This window comes from Rana temporaria, chromosome 8, assembly GCF_905171775.1.
Source record: "Rana temporaria chromosome 8, aRanTem1.1, whole genome shotgun sequence".
NCBI classification, from domain to species: domain Eukaryota; kingdom Metazoa; phylum Chordata; class Amphibia; order Anura; family Ranidae; genus Rana; species Rana temporaria.
This window is the reverse complement of record NC_053496.1, coordinates 96,903,435-96,916,386: the sequence shown is the minus strand read 5'-3', so window position 1 is coordinate 96,916,386 and position 12,952 is coordinate 96,903,435. Positions and strand designations below refer to the sequence as shown.

General features: G+C 44.2%; 1 protein-coding gene across 2 annotated transcripts in view; it reads right to left on the bottom strand.

Annotated features, from left to right (window-relative positions):
* Positions 1-12,952, bottom strand: part of ADAMTS14 (ADAM metallopeptidase with thrombospondin type 1 motif 14) — a 278,768-nt gene that overhangs the window by 140,438 nt on the left and 125,378 nt on the right. For both annotated transcript variants that reach the window (XM_040362329.1, XM_040362330.1), the window contains one exon: positions 9,571-9,676. In XM_040362329.1, coding sequence (XP_040218263.1) covers positions 9,571-9,676 — 106 coding nt within the window. The remainder of the gene's footprint in view (positions 1-9,570; positions 9,677-12,952) is intronic.

Sequence of the window (12,952 nt, the reverse complement as noted above, 5' to 3'; positions counted from 1 at the left end):
TCCAACTGAAAATTCCAAAGGAAGGAGTTTTTAGCCATAAGAGAAGAGATTAAAAGGTCAGTAGGAGAAGAGCCTTTGTGATAAGGCATAAATCTTACTCACCTAGGCTCAAGAGTGTCCACGTGTGTCCCCAGGGAGAGCATCCGTGCTAACTCACAGAAGCGGCTGTATCAGCCGCTTTTGTAAGTATCCCTGGACAGCGCGTGACGTCATCGAATTGCGACGCCGCCGCCGTCCAACGTCCCACCAATCCCAGCACCTGAGTGCATGGGTGTGCAGCTACTGACCCAATGGCATGACGCCAGGTCATAGGTTGCAAGCAGAGAGCACCGATTGGTGCTCTTTGCCGGGGACGACACTCCACGCGCCAATCAAAGGGAGGAACCAGGTCCGGGGGCCGATCAATCAACCAGGCTTGTCAGAGCTCCAGAAAACGCACCATATTATAAATAGAAAATACATAGACATTTATATCGCATGGACAGCAGTAAACAAAATCAATATAAATACATATAAATGGTGGGGGGTTAGTCCACCATAATACTTGGCTATTGGTTCAGAGTTAGAGGTTAATTGTTACCAAGACGGGATGCTGGAGTAACATCAGACATTTACCCTTTAGTGTCCATATAAATATATATTGAGGCAGATTGAAGCCTCACAAATTAATGCCACAATCTATTTAAAGATAGATGGCGATTGGGACATCAGCAAGGGAAGGCAAGGAAGGGTGGGAGGGAAAGGTGGAAAAAGGTAAGGGGAAGGGTAATGAAGGATCAAGGAAGAAGGAAGAGAGGGGGGGGGGGGCAGAAAGAAAGGGGGAGAGTGGGTGGGTGGGGTTTTTTTTTTGGAGACTGGGAGAGAATCCATTATTGAATTATTAATGTTAACGTAAAAAGGATTTGTAGGAGTTCATTTCATTTATTCCTGGGAATGTCGTGGCATTGAGATGCTCGATCCACAGGCATTCTTTTTGTAAAATGGTTCTATTCCAGTCTCCCCCCCGTGGATGTTGTGGGATTATTTCCAAAATAAAAAACTTTACAACAGAGAGATCATATCTGTGGTAAAGTCCAATATGACGCCCTACTGTTGTTAATTTCCCTACGTTTGAATCGTACAGGTGATCACCCATGCGTTGCCGAAATTCTCTAAAAGTCTTGCCTATATAAAAGGCTCCACAGATACAAATCATAAGATAGACAATACCCCTTGTGCCACAATTGGCCAGGAAGGGGGGGTAAAAGTCTTCACCATTAGGTAATAGAAAATGTTCACCTTCCATCACCCACGGGCATCTTGGGCAGTTGCCACATTTGTAGGTGCCCCTGGGTGATGTATGTGTTGTATGTTCTGTGGTATAGTGACTCTTAGTCAATCGGTCGCGTAGTGAATGGGCCCGGCGAAACACCATTTCAGGTTGTTGTTTGACGTATTTTTTCAAAATATTGTTTTCAGCGAGGATGTGCCAATTAGCTTGCAATATATTGCGCAATTCATTATGGTGTGCGGAGTACGTTGTAATGAATCGTACTGACTCGTGTTTACGTTTTTTTATATTTTTTGAAGGATCATACAGCAGGGAGTGTCTCGGTCGAAGGCACGCCCTGTTGTAGGCCTTTTTTAAATTAGTGTGGGTATAGCCACGGGCAAGGAGGCGGTCTCGTAATTCGTCCGCCTGTCTTTTAAAGTCTGTTAATATTGTACAATTCCTCCGCAACCGTAGGTATTGGGCAAATGGGATACTTCGGATAAGAGGTTTAGGGTGGGCGCTGGAAGCATATAGAAGGGTATTACCCGCTGTTGGTTTTCTATAGAGGTCAGTATACAATGTGCCGTCAGCCTGTTTGATGACGGTCAGGTCCAAGAAGGGGACCTGGCTTTCATCAAACACCACCGTGAACTTTAAATTAAATTCATTGACATTGAGTGTCTGTAAGAACTCAAGTAGAGATTCACTTGAACCCGTCCAAATAATGAACAGGTCGTCTATGAATCGATACCATACCAATATCTTGTCCATAAATCTACTGTATAGTTCACTTGCATTCAAAAAACGTTCCCACGCACCTAGATATAGGTTTGCGTAGGCTGGGGCACAGGAGGTGCCCATAGCCACGCCCTGAGTTTGTAAGAACAGTTCGTCATTAAAAATAAAATGATTTTTGGTCAAAATAAACAATAACAACTGTAAAACAAAGTTCACTAAAGGCCAGGAAGTGTTCTCCTGTTCATAAAGGAAAGAGCCAGCCATCCTGACTCCCTGCTCGTGGGGGATGCTCGAGTACAGAGCCTCTACATCCAAAGCCACGAGCAGGGCGTCAGGAGGGACTTGGATTCCCTCAATGTGTCTTAACAAGTCCGAAGTGTCTTTAATAAAGGACGGGAGACTGGTCACATGTGGCATAAGGAAGGCATCGACAAACCTACTAGCACGGTCTGTAAGTGAGTCGATGCCTGAGATAATCGGACGTCCAGGTGGCTTCTGTAAACTTTTGTGGGTTTTTGGGAGGGCATAAAAGGTAGGAAGGCGAGGAAACTTAGGGACAAGATACTCAAGGGTGTCCTTCTCTATAAGGCCTTGATGGTAGGCCTCAAGACAAATTGTCTTGAGTTCAAAGGAGAAGGAGTCAATAAGGGTAGGGGAAATACGACAATACCAATGGTGGTTGTTTAATATAGATAGGCACATCTCCTGATAGAATGAATGTGTCATCAAAACAATGTTGCCCCCCTTGTCTGATTGTTTAATCACGATTTTGGGGTTCTTTTGTAAGGTTTTCAGGGCTTTAGTTTGATTCTCAGTTAAGTTTGGAGTGGCCTTCTGCCATTCCTGACGTTTAAGGTCACGTATTGTGGCCTGTACGAAAGACCAGATTGAGGGACAGGACATTAAATCCGGAAACTTCCTAGACGGGAGGCGAAATGACTTGGGGGAGGAAGGAAGGGAAGGACATACAGGTGGAGGCACCTGGGATGGGCTGGAATCTGGAGCGGGAGAAGGCTCCATTTCTTCTGGGTTACTCTCATCGTAAAGGAGCATGAGATCGCGGAGCGCACGGAACTCAGCCACTGTGAATTGCTTAGTGCGCTCCGCGAGCTCATGCTCCAACCTCACACGAGTTCGGCCATCATCAAAAATAAATTTATATGTCAAATTACGAGCAAAGAGGTACAAGTCTTTAATTGTGTGTGTTACTTTAAGGGGGTCGAGTGGGCAGAAGCCTAACCCCAGTTGTAGGACTGAAGACTGATCCTCAGATAGTGCATAGGGGGTGAGATTAATGATATTCAATTGATTGTTTTGAGGGGAGTGGGTTGTAGTGGAGTTGGCAAGGTTTGATTGGGTTTTAGGACGAAAGTATCCAGGTTGCCTTGTTGTTTTTTTATGTCTAAAAAAATGGTGTCGTCACTGATTTTGGTATATCTGTTGGTCATTAGGGCAGTATTCAATACCTTGGGGATGGCACCATGTAATGACGTGGATATTGCTAGATTTTCTGTGGGTAAATTGGTATCGACTAAGTCACCTGCTGTGGGTACACGCTTTTGAGTACTTTTCAGGGCTTTTTTATCTTTTTTAGTGAGGGGTGGCTGGGGAGGTGTAACTCCACCATATCTCAACCTCTTACGGGTAGAGATAGTCCCTGGAGTACTCGGAAACCGTGTACCACTAGTCTGGGAGGCCATTGAAGAAATTGATGAGTCAGACTCAACCTCAGTATTGGGATTGCCAGGGTGTCTATTACGGTTAGGGTTTCTCCTACCGGTTAGGCCAGAGGCCCACTTATAGGCGTATCCCTCAGTATAGGCGGTCTTGTCCTTATTGAACTTGGTCTGTTTTTGGCAGATAATGTCTTTGTTTAGGGTTTCCAAACGCAGTTTTAATTCTTTCCACTTATCGGCAAAAACTTGATTGCCGTTTAAGTGTGAAGATTGTATGTTCATGCCTTCAATTTCTCTATCCAAGGTTATCATATCTTGGGTGTATTGTGTCACTAAAGTGGTGTGGCTATGGGCACCTCCTGTGCCCCAGCCTACGCAAACCTATATCTAGGTGCGTGGGAACGTTTTTTGAATGCAAGTGAACTATACAGTAGATTTATGGACAAGATATTGGTATGGTATCGATTCATAGACGACCTGTTCATTATTTGGACGGGTTCAAGTGAATCTCTACTTGAGTTCTTACAGACACTCAATGTCAATGAATTTAATTTAAAGTTCACGGTGGTGTTTGATGAAAGCCAGGTCCCCTTCTTGGACCTGACCGTCATCAAACAGGCTGACGGCACATTGTATACTGACCTCTATAGAAAACCAACAGCGGGTAATACCCTTCTATATGCTTCCAGCGCCCACCCTAAACCTCTTATCCGAAGTATCCCATTTGCCCAATACCTACGGTTGCGGAGGAATTGTACAATATTAACAGACTTTAAAAGACAGGCGGACGAATTACGAGACCGCCTCCTTGCCCGTGGCTATACCCACACTAATTTAAAAAAGGCCTACAACAGGGCGTGCCTTCGACCGAGACACTCCCTGCTGTATGATCCTTCAAAAAATATAAAAAAACGTAAACACGAGTCAGTACGATTCATTACAACGTACTCCGCACACCATAATGAATTGCGCAATATATTGCAAGCTAATTGGCACATCCTCGCTGAAAACAATATTTTGAAAAAATACGTCAAACAACAACCTGAAATGGTGTTTCGCCGGGCCCATTCACTACGCGACCGATTGACTAAGAGTCACTATACCACAGAACATACAACACATACATCACCCAGGGGCACCTACAAATGTGGCAACTGCCCAAGATGCCCGTGGGTGATGGAAGGTGAACATTTTCTATTACCTAATGGTGAAGACTTTTACCCCCCCTTCCTGGCCAATTGTGGCACAAGGGGTATTGTCTATCTTATGATTTGTATCTGTGGAGCCTTTTATATAGGCAAGACTTTTAGAGAATTTCGGCAACGCATGGGTGATCACCTGTACGATTCAAACGTAGGGAAATTAACAACAGTAGGGCGTCATATTGGACTTTACCACAGATATGATCTCTCTGTTGTAAAGTTTTTTATTTTGGAAATAATCCCACAACATCCACGGGGGGGAGACTGGAATAGAACCATTTTACAAAAAGAATGCCTGTGGATCGAGCATCTCAATGCCACGACATTCCCAGGAATAAATGAAATGAACTCCTACAAATCCTTTTTACGTTAACATTAATAATTCAATAATGGATTCTCTCCCAGTCTCCAAAAAAAACCCCACCCACCCACTCTCCCCCTTTCTTTCTGCCCCCCCCCCCTCTCTTCCTTCTTCCTTGATCCTTCATTACCCTTCCCCTTACCTTTTTCCACCTTTCCCTCCCACCCTTCCTTGCCTTCCCTTGCTGATGTCCCAATCGCCATCTATCTTTAAATAGATTGTGGCATTAATTTGTGAGGCTTCAATCTGCCTCAATATATATTTATATGGACACTAAAGGGTAAATGTCTGATGTTACTCCAGCATCCCGTCTTGGTAACAATTAACCTCTAACTCTGAACCAATAGCCAAGTATTATGGTGGACTAACCCCCCACCATTTATATGTATTTATATTGATTTTGTTTACTGCTGTCCATGCGATATAAATGTCTATGTATTTTCTATTTATAATATGGTGCGTTTTCTGGAGCTCTGACAAGCCTGGTTGATTGATCGGCCCCCGGACCTGGTTCCTCCCTTTGATTGGCGCGTGGAGTGTCGTCCCCGGCAAAGAGCACCAATCGGTGCTCTCTGCTTGCAACCTATGACCTGGCGTCATGCCATTGGGTCAGTAGCTGCACACCCATGCACTCAGGTGCTGGGATTGGTGGGACGTTGGACGGCGGCGGCGTCGCAATTCGATGACGTCACGCGCTGTCCAGGGATACTTACAAAAGCGGCTGATACAGCCGCTTCTGTGAGTTAGCACGGATGCTCTCCCTGGGGACACACGTGGACACTCTTGAGCCTAGGTGAGTAAGATTTATGCCTTATCACAAAGGCTCTTCTCCTACTGACCTTTTAATCTCTTCTCTTATGGCTAAAAACTCCTTCCTTTGAATTTTCAGTTGGATCGAGTGCCTAATGCTTGCCTGTATTCTGGCAGTTTGTGATAGTACATATATGGCTATTATTGTCCGGTTCTCTGTGCCCAGTAACCTGCGTACCTTTGCTGCAGTCCTGGTAAGGACCCCTTATGGAATGTACCTTGTTGGTTGGCTACCTTGGTGTTGGATCTTCCTTACTCACTGACGTTTCTATTGATGGGCTTTCCCCGTTCACCACCCCCCCCCCAATTCTATGTATCTCCGCATATAACAATGCATTTTCTGTATATGCGGATGTTTTCTTATTAGGGTCACTATTTTATGATCCTCACTAGCCATCTCATGGCCCACCTCTCTCTCTATTTCCTTTTCCCTCCTCTCCTCCCCTCCCCCTCCTCCATTTATTTTACCCCACACTTTCCCTTTTCCCCCCCCTTCTTCCCCCCTTTCAAACCAACCCCCACTTCCCCGCTTTCCCAATTTCCCTCCTTTCCCCCCCCCCCCATCCCCTCTCCTCCCCCCACTTCACCCTGTCCCTCCTGTATCCCACACATTTCATCCATACCCGTCCTCCACATCAACCTCTCCCCCTCTTCCCCCCCCCCCTTTTTTTCCCTTACACCCCCGTCTGTCTTTTCCAACCTCCAACCTCCCCCCCCTTCCCCCCCCCTTTTTTCCTTTACACTCCCGCCTGCTTTTTCCTTCTATTTTTTCCCCTTGTTCAGACACTTTATGCACCACTTCACTGATCCGTCCCCCCTTTTCCCCTTCCCCCCCCCCTTTTTTCCTTACCTCCCTTCCTCCTCCCCCATTCCTTCTTTTCCTCTTCCCCCATTCTCTCTTTTCCCCACCCCTCCCCCTTTCTACTCTTCCTTATCCCCTTTTCCCCCCCCCCTTTCTCCCCCTTCATGTTACCCTAACCCCAACCATTCTAAATCCCAACTTCACCCTCCCCCTATTGTCCCTTTCTTTTCCCTCCCCCCTGCCCCCCTTCCTCTTTCCCTCAAACAACCTCTTCCTTCTTCATTCCCTTTTCCCCCTCCTCTCCCCCCTCCCCCCCTATTTCCCTCCTTCTTTTACTTACTTACCCCCCTTTCCCTCCCCTTCCTCTTTTTTCCCTTTTTCCCTCCCCCCTCATTTTCTTTCTCTTTCCCCCCCCCCCTTTTTTGTCTGCCACTCACACACACTTCCTTTCACCTACTGGTGACCCACACCCCAATAATTAATTGATCATTCCTTGTATACATGATTTATTCTACTCCTCACCTCAATAGAGCCCGTCTAAATAAAATATCCCCCTCCACGCGCCACGGAAGGCTTATACCAGGCTCCACGTCTGATCATATGACCAACCTGGGTGAGTGCTCGGCTCCACTATATAACGCATTGTATTGAATTGTACAAATGTATACTCATATTGTATATTCTGCTTGTTTATTTATATGTCTATGCATACCTTTTAGAAAAGAAAAGAATTTCCTCCTGAAGAAGCGGTAAATCACCGCGAAACCGGTCGAGGTCATCAATTCCTTACATTAAGACACAGTCTGTTTTTTGCTTTCTGTTGTGAAATGTGGGGTTTGTTCTTAAATTGTCCTTGTATTATACTTATTTTCTTTTTTGTTTAATAAATTGTGATATTTTTTTATCAGTTTGTCTTTATCAGTGCCGCGAAAAGTCCCTCCCAAAATCCTTTTTCCCCCCCTTCCCCCGACCTAAATATTGACATACACTGGCCCCAAGCAGCCAAATGTTGTCAAATTATTTCTGTCACAGTATTCTTCATATTAAATGGGATGTAGGCACCTTGTTACTTTTTGCATTTTTATTCTAAAAGAGGCGACACTCTTCCCTTTTTCTCAACCGTCCCATCATGCTCCGGCAGGTACCCACGTGGTGGGTGCCTACCCACGTGCACCCACCACGTGGGTACCTACCGGAGCATGATGGGACGGTGATGCCTATATAAATGTGATGCAAGGCGCGCTTCCATCATTACAGCGACAAGAGGCGACGAGTCAACATCGGAAGAGGGGAGAAGAACAGAAGACCCTGACGTCACAGAAGACCGCGCCGGCTGCCTGTTACTAATTGAGCTAACACACAAACATAGCAGGCAGCCAGCGCTGAAGAAGAAGGCACCGGAGAGCTGCAGAAGGGGACTCCCAGATTCCGATAAGCCCCCGCCCGCAGACCCCGACAACCAATGGCAAGGGTTGTCGGGAAGAGGTCCTGTCCTCATCGACATGGGGACAGGGTGCTCTGGGGTGGGGGGGCCCGCAGTGCGCCCCCCTGCCCCAGAGCACCCAACCCCCCCATGTTGAGGGCATGCGGCCTGGCACGGCTCAGGAGGGGGGGACGCTCGCTCGTCCCCACTCCCATTCCTGACCGGCCGGGTAGCGTGCTTTGGATACGGGTCTGGTATGGATTGTAGGGGGACCCCCTACGTCAATTTTTCGGCGTGGGGGGGTCTCCTTACAACCCATACCAGACCTAAGGGCCTGGTATGCTCCTGGGGGGGGAACCCATGCCGTTTTTTTCTTTGAAAATTGGCATGGAGTTCTCCCTCTCAGGAATGCATGCTGAGCGACGCTGTCATTTTTTTTTATAATTATTTGTTTTCCCGGCGCGTCTTTTTTTTTCACCTGTCGCAACTTTAGTGTCCCGTCGAAATTCTCAAAGCCGCCCGGCGTTAATTACGTTTGCGCGCTGCACGTCGGGAAAATTACGTCACACGCATGTGCAGTACGGCCGGCGCGGGAGCGCGCCTCATTTAAATTTTAAACGCCCCCAGGAGAGGAGGACCGCCTTACGACGGCGGCACTTAAGTTACACGGCCTGAAATTTCTACCTAAGTGCTTTGACGATCGGGCACTTAGGTAGAAATTTTAAGTCAGTGTAACTTAACTGCTGAAATTTAAGTTAGGCAGACTTTTTGAGAATTTGGCCCATAGTGTATACAACAAAGAAGCAAAGTTCGCAGAAACTAATAAAAAAAAACTTGGAATTAAAAATGCTTACAAAACTTTAAACAATCCCATTCCAAATATATATATACCTCATCGTAGGCTCCAGGTGGCCAGAGTAATACAGTTCATATGAAGTCATCATAGAGATCTTTGATCTCCAGATGTGTGGATACAACAGATAACTTCAGTTAACCTTTTTTTAAATCTTACTCAATTTTGTCACTGTGTATAGTGCTTTAATCTCCTAAATCAATCAGACTGTCCTCCAGCATTGCTGGAACATTGGTCTCCTAGCATGCACATAAACACAAATGCTTGGCTTATTTTGGTAATTCCTTTTTTTTTACGTCAGTGGAATTGGATGGATGAGCAGTGCCCCAGAAGCTGGCCATCTCAGATTGATGTTTTATTAAAGATTGTTGTGACTGTATTGGTATTATATCTCTCCACTTTCAACTTAGATTTGTTAAACACACAAAAATAAAAAAATACAAAAACACTTACACATGACCTGTTTCATGGGCAACCACAAATGCAGAAGAAAAACCATCCTCATGATTTAGAGTACAACTACGTAGGGGGTGGCACATTCCTGTGACAGGAGCATAACCTGCCAGAAAAAAATAAGGACAACAGTTAGCCAAATGTTTTTGAGTATGTGTTGTAGATTGATATGGTAATCTTTAACAGTGCTTTTACATATACTAAACCTACTATAACAAGATCGAATTGAAGCAGTATGTGAATGCAAAGCTGCTAAAGCAGCTTTACTTTGCTATTTCAAATTTTCTGTTTAAAAGCAAAAAACATCCCTACAGTAAGACCAAAAGAGAGATACTTGTCTGTGATGGTATTCTTCTTAAGGCTTAACTCCTTTACCATAATAACCAGTATAATGACATTCTGCACAAGCCTGCATTTTTACTGGCTAAAGAAAGTTATCTCGGACAGATCAAAGAAGTTTTCCATTAATACAGAAGTCATACAGAAGAAATAACAATACAATGTTCATAATTAAGGAAAAAATGTCAGCACAAAAAAAAAAATCTAAATGCTTTTCGCTCCACTGGTTTTCCTAATACTGTGTGTTTACAGCTGTTCCTCGATAGCTGCTAAGATGTTTTGGTCTTTCTCACATTGAAAAAGGCAATAATGTGAATGGAAGGTGACACAAAATACCACTTACAGTACATGCATCTAGTCCTAAATTCATGGCTAGAGGATGAAACCTAGGGAGGTCAGGTTCTGGGAGGGCGTTATTTTTTATTTAATGCTGACCTGAGCATCCACTATGATGCTCAGGTCAGCGTAAGACAGGTATGATGTAACAGTTCAAACTCAAAGTTTCTTCTCACAGATTACCTTAAACCAGGTCCTGAAGGTTCCAGAATCTCAAGGACCTAATTTGTGAGCAGAAACTTTAAGATTAGTATTTTACCACAAACAAAAAATACTTATTTATCTCATTTGAGGTGTAGTCAATAGTGCAACACAATACAAGTCGCCATGAAGTCCATTCCTGATTATGTCATAAAATTAACATAATGACATGCATTAACTTACAGTAAACTGTCATGGATGCATATTACACATAACTACAGTCCTGCACAGAAGATTCCTTAATTTTATTCTCTAGAACATTAACTCTTCTCCAAACTTTTTTTTATAGTTTTGAGTAGCACTCAGTAGTTTTTGATTCCCAATTATTAATTACCCTAAAGAAGAGGTTTCCCTCAACCCTTTACTGCTGTGAGCTGAACCTTCTGGCTCCATTCTCTAAAGCACATTTCCACTAGGGAAATCACTAAGGGGTTGGTATCCTAAACCGTGGGTGTCTAGAGCTACTACTACTACTAGATTTCTCCAAAAAATGTGTCTAGAAAAAAAATCTCAGCTCACAGCATTGCCCTGCTGCCAATTTAGCTCTCTCCATCTCAGTTATTCACCTCAATCACATCCTAGTGTACTCCATTAACAAAAAAATACTTTGGGTAGAGATACACTGTAAAGGAAAGCAAATAACATGCGTGTGTACACCTATAAAATATATGTTAGACTTAGCAATAATAAAATGTTCACTTAAAAAGTGGAATTTGTGATGCTCTAAACTAATGAACAAATCTGTTCCCAAGCATTCACAAATGTCCTAGCATAATAATATTCACTTTAAGTTCTCAGGTAAAGTCTTGTTTACAATATCTACTGTACAGTATATACTATCCAGTACCTTAAAGTGATTGTAAACGATCACCTTGAAAGACAACCCATTCCATTTCAAATTTAAATTAAAGGCAAACATTTGTGCATTAGAGATATATATATAAAAAACATTTTAAATACAGTAAAACCTTGGATTGCGAGCATAAATCGTTCCAGAAACTTGCTTGTAATCCAAAGCACTTGTCTATCAAAGCAAATTTTCCCAGTAAAGTAAAAAAAACGTTGTTTTTTACTTCACAGAAAATGTCGTTTTTTTCCATCACATAAAGTGATGGTGTGTACGCGGCATTAGGGTCATTAACCACTACTCTCTGAATTCTGTCTTTTAGCCAGTTTTCTATCCATTTGCAAACTGATATTTTCAATCCTGTAGACTTTACCTTACACATGAGTCGTGTGTGGGGAACTGTATCGAATGCTTTTGAAAAATCCAAGTATACCACGTCCACCGCCACCCCTCTGTCCAAGGTTTTACTTACCTCTTCATAAAAATAAATCAGGTTTGTCTGACAACTTCTGTCTTTCATGAATCCATGCTATTTGTTGCTAAAATAGTTTTTTTCCAGCAAGAACTCATCTATGTGGTCTTTTATTAAACGCTCCAGTATCTTCCCAACTATAGAAGTTAAACTAACAGGTCTATAGTTACTTGGTAAAGACTATGGGCCAGATTCAGATACAATTACGTTGCTCCACGGCAGCGTAACGTATCTGATTTACGTTACACCGCCGCAGGTTTACAGCGTAAGTGCCTGATTCTCAAAACTCTTACCTGTAAACTTGCGGCGGTGTAACATAAATATGCTCGGCGCAAGCCCGCCCAATTCGAATGGGGCGGGCACCATTTAAATTAGCCGCGTTCCTGCGCCGAACGTACTGCGCGTGCTCCATCGGGTAAATTACCCGACGTGCATTGTGCTAAATGACGTCGCACGGATGTCATTTGTTTAGACGTTAACGTAAATGGCGTCCAGCGCCATTCATGGACGACTTACGCAAACAACGTGGTTTTTTAAATTTCGACGCGGGAACGACGGCCATACTTAACATGGCTTAGAACAACTAGGGCTCAGCCCTAATTTTACGTGGCGTAACTCGACGGAAACGACGTAAAATTAGATCGACGGGCAGCGCGGACGTTCGGGAATCGCCGTAACTCTTCATTTGCATATTCTACGCTGACCGCAATGGCCTCGCCACCTAGCGGCCGGCCTAGAATTGCATCCTTAAGATCCGACAGTGTAATTCAATTACACCTGTCGGATCTTAGGGCTAGCTATGCGTAACTGATTCTATGAATCAGTCGCATAGTTAGGACGGCCGGAACACAGAGATACGACGGCGTATCCGGAGATACGCCGTCGTATCTCTTCTGTGAATCTGGCCTTTTGTTCCCTTCTTAAATATTGGCACCACATTGGCCCTGCGCCAATCCAGTGGTACTATTCCCGTCATTAATGAGTCCCTAAAAATTAGATACAATGGCTTTGAAATTACAGAGCTTAATTCTTTTAGGATCCGTGGGTGAATGCCATCTGGTCCAGGTGCTTTATCCATCTTTATTCTGTCTACATTTTTCTGGACCATATCACTTTTGAGCCATTGTGGATTTGGGGCTGTGTCACTACCACCCCCATTATGGACATACTCCATTGTATACACAGAG